Source organism: Cibotium barometz, chromosome 7, assembly GCF_041138505.1.
Source record: "Cibotium barometz isolate CiBa-2024 chromosome 7, ASM4113850v1, whole genome shotgun sequence".
Classification (NCBI taxonomy): Eukaryota; Viridiplantae; Streptophyta; class Polypodiopsida; order Cyatheales; family Cibotiaceae; genus Cibotium; species Cibotium barometz.
In genome coordinates this window covers 54,598,408-54,599,907 of record NC_141052.1, presented here as the reverse complement: position 1 = coordinate 54,599,907, position 1,500 = coordinate 54,598,408, and the positions used below count along the sequence as shown (strand labels likewise).

Below are 1,500 nucleotides of genomic sequence, written 5' to 3'. Positions count from 1 at the left end.
TCTTTTTAAGCTCTTGATTTAAGTGGGGTTCTGTGATGTTGGCTGTGCTTTGCAATGTACTATGTGTCAAGCAATGTTCCTCCTCCCACAGACAACGTTGGAGAATCAAGCAGACGATGAGACCTTATGATAAAATAATGAGGATAGTAAATTGCATTGATTAACCAAGGTATAAGTTGAAAAGTTACAAACACCTATATATGTGCTCTCTCCTCCATTGGTGGGTCGTCCGTTATATCTAGCCAAGTCAAGCGCAGAGCTTGATGGTCTGTGTAGTTGCGTTGTGAAGCAAAAATGAAGAGTGCTAATTTTCTCATCATCTTCATTCTTCTGCTATGCGGCTCAAGTGCTGTGCGTGCTGGGAGCCCTTTTGCAGGGTCGCAGTGGGAGGCAAATGAGAAAGCCATATTGAGGAGGACCTGGTCTTCGACCGAGCTTACTAGTGATCAGCCCTTTGCTAATTCTAGAAAAGTTAAGGCTCTCCACCGCATGGCGCCAGCCGTAAGGCTACAAGAGGCTCAGCCACAAGAGAAAGAGTCCCCTCTGCAAGCAACTTACGGCATGCTTTTGGCCGCAAAGAGAGCAAAGCTTGTGTGGCACGCCACTGTCTATCATGGAGTCCCCAGCAGCCCTAACCCCATCCAGAACGAGTACGATGCTCCCCCTTTATTTTTCTCTTTCTTCTAGAGTTAAGATTATTGATTATCTGCAATAATTACAAATTTTCGCACCAGCTCGACAGTAGATGGCGTGCAAATTTTCACGTATTTTCTGAAGTCGGCTTCAGCCAGTGGCAGTTTTTGAAAATCCCTCTCTTTTTAAATATAGGGTTCGAAGAAAATATTGCTATTACTCAGCATCTATATTTTCTTTTTAAACATAGGCTTTGAAGATAATATATACTGTGCTAGTCAACATTCACCAAGTGATTTATTTTATAAGTAGTAGTCTGACCAATATATGGGTCCAAAATATATCTTTGCTAGAGTACACGTACTTTCTCGTATTATTATTATTATTATTTTGCGAGTATTTTTGATAACTAGATCATTTCATGGTAGTGATTTACAAATATGGTTAATTGGTCCATTTATTTCATGGGATTTTTCTTTGCTTAAAACTAACGGCAAACGGTTATGCTTATTTCACAGGGATCCTGGTCATCGTTGATTATGAAGCAAAGCAACGTCAGCTCCAAGCCTATAAGAGCCACCTAGCTGTTGCCTTGGCAGCAACAAGGTCGATAGTGCTTAATTGATTGATTCAATGCTCCACACACATATATATATATATTATGTGACGGTGCTGCCTTTAATTTTTGCAGCGAAGGTTGTTCAAATAAGAAAGTATAGGTAGCACTCACTTATCTTTAATATAGGTAGTGTCACAAACACTGGAAGCCTAGCTTTCACCAATTTTGACTACCACTTTTTTTTTGCTATTCCACCAATTTTGACGTTAAGATTGTGAATAGAGATGGTGAAACTCTTTTTGCTTATG

At 40.1% G+C, this 1,500-nt stretch overlaps 1 protein-coding gene across 1 annotated transcript; it reads left to right on the top strand.

Moving 5' to 3' along the window:
- The first annotated feature begins 258 nt into the window (after positions 1 to 258).
- On the top strand, positions 259 to 1,500 carry LOC147637191 (uncharacterized). Its single transcript, XM_086799905.1, has 2 exons — positions 259 to 650; positions 1,152 to 1,500. Exons 1-2 carry the CDS (start codon positions 295 to 297, stop codon positions 1,168 to 1,170), a joined length of 375 nt encoding a protein of 124 aa, XP_086656031.1. The 5' UTR covers positions 259 to 294; the 3' UTR covers positions 1,171 to 1,500.

Excerpts from the sequence above, each read along its gene's own strand:
- LOC147637191 (XM_086799905.1), top strand. The coding sequence starts at position 295 with ATGAAGAGTGCTAATTTTCTCATCATCTTCATTCTTCTGCTATGCGGC.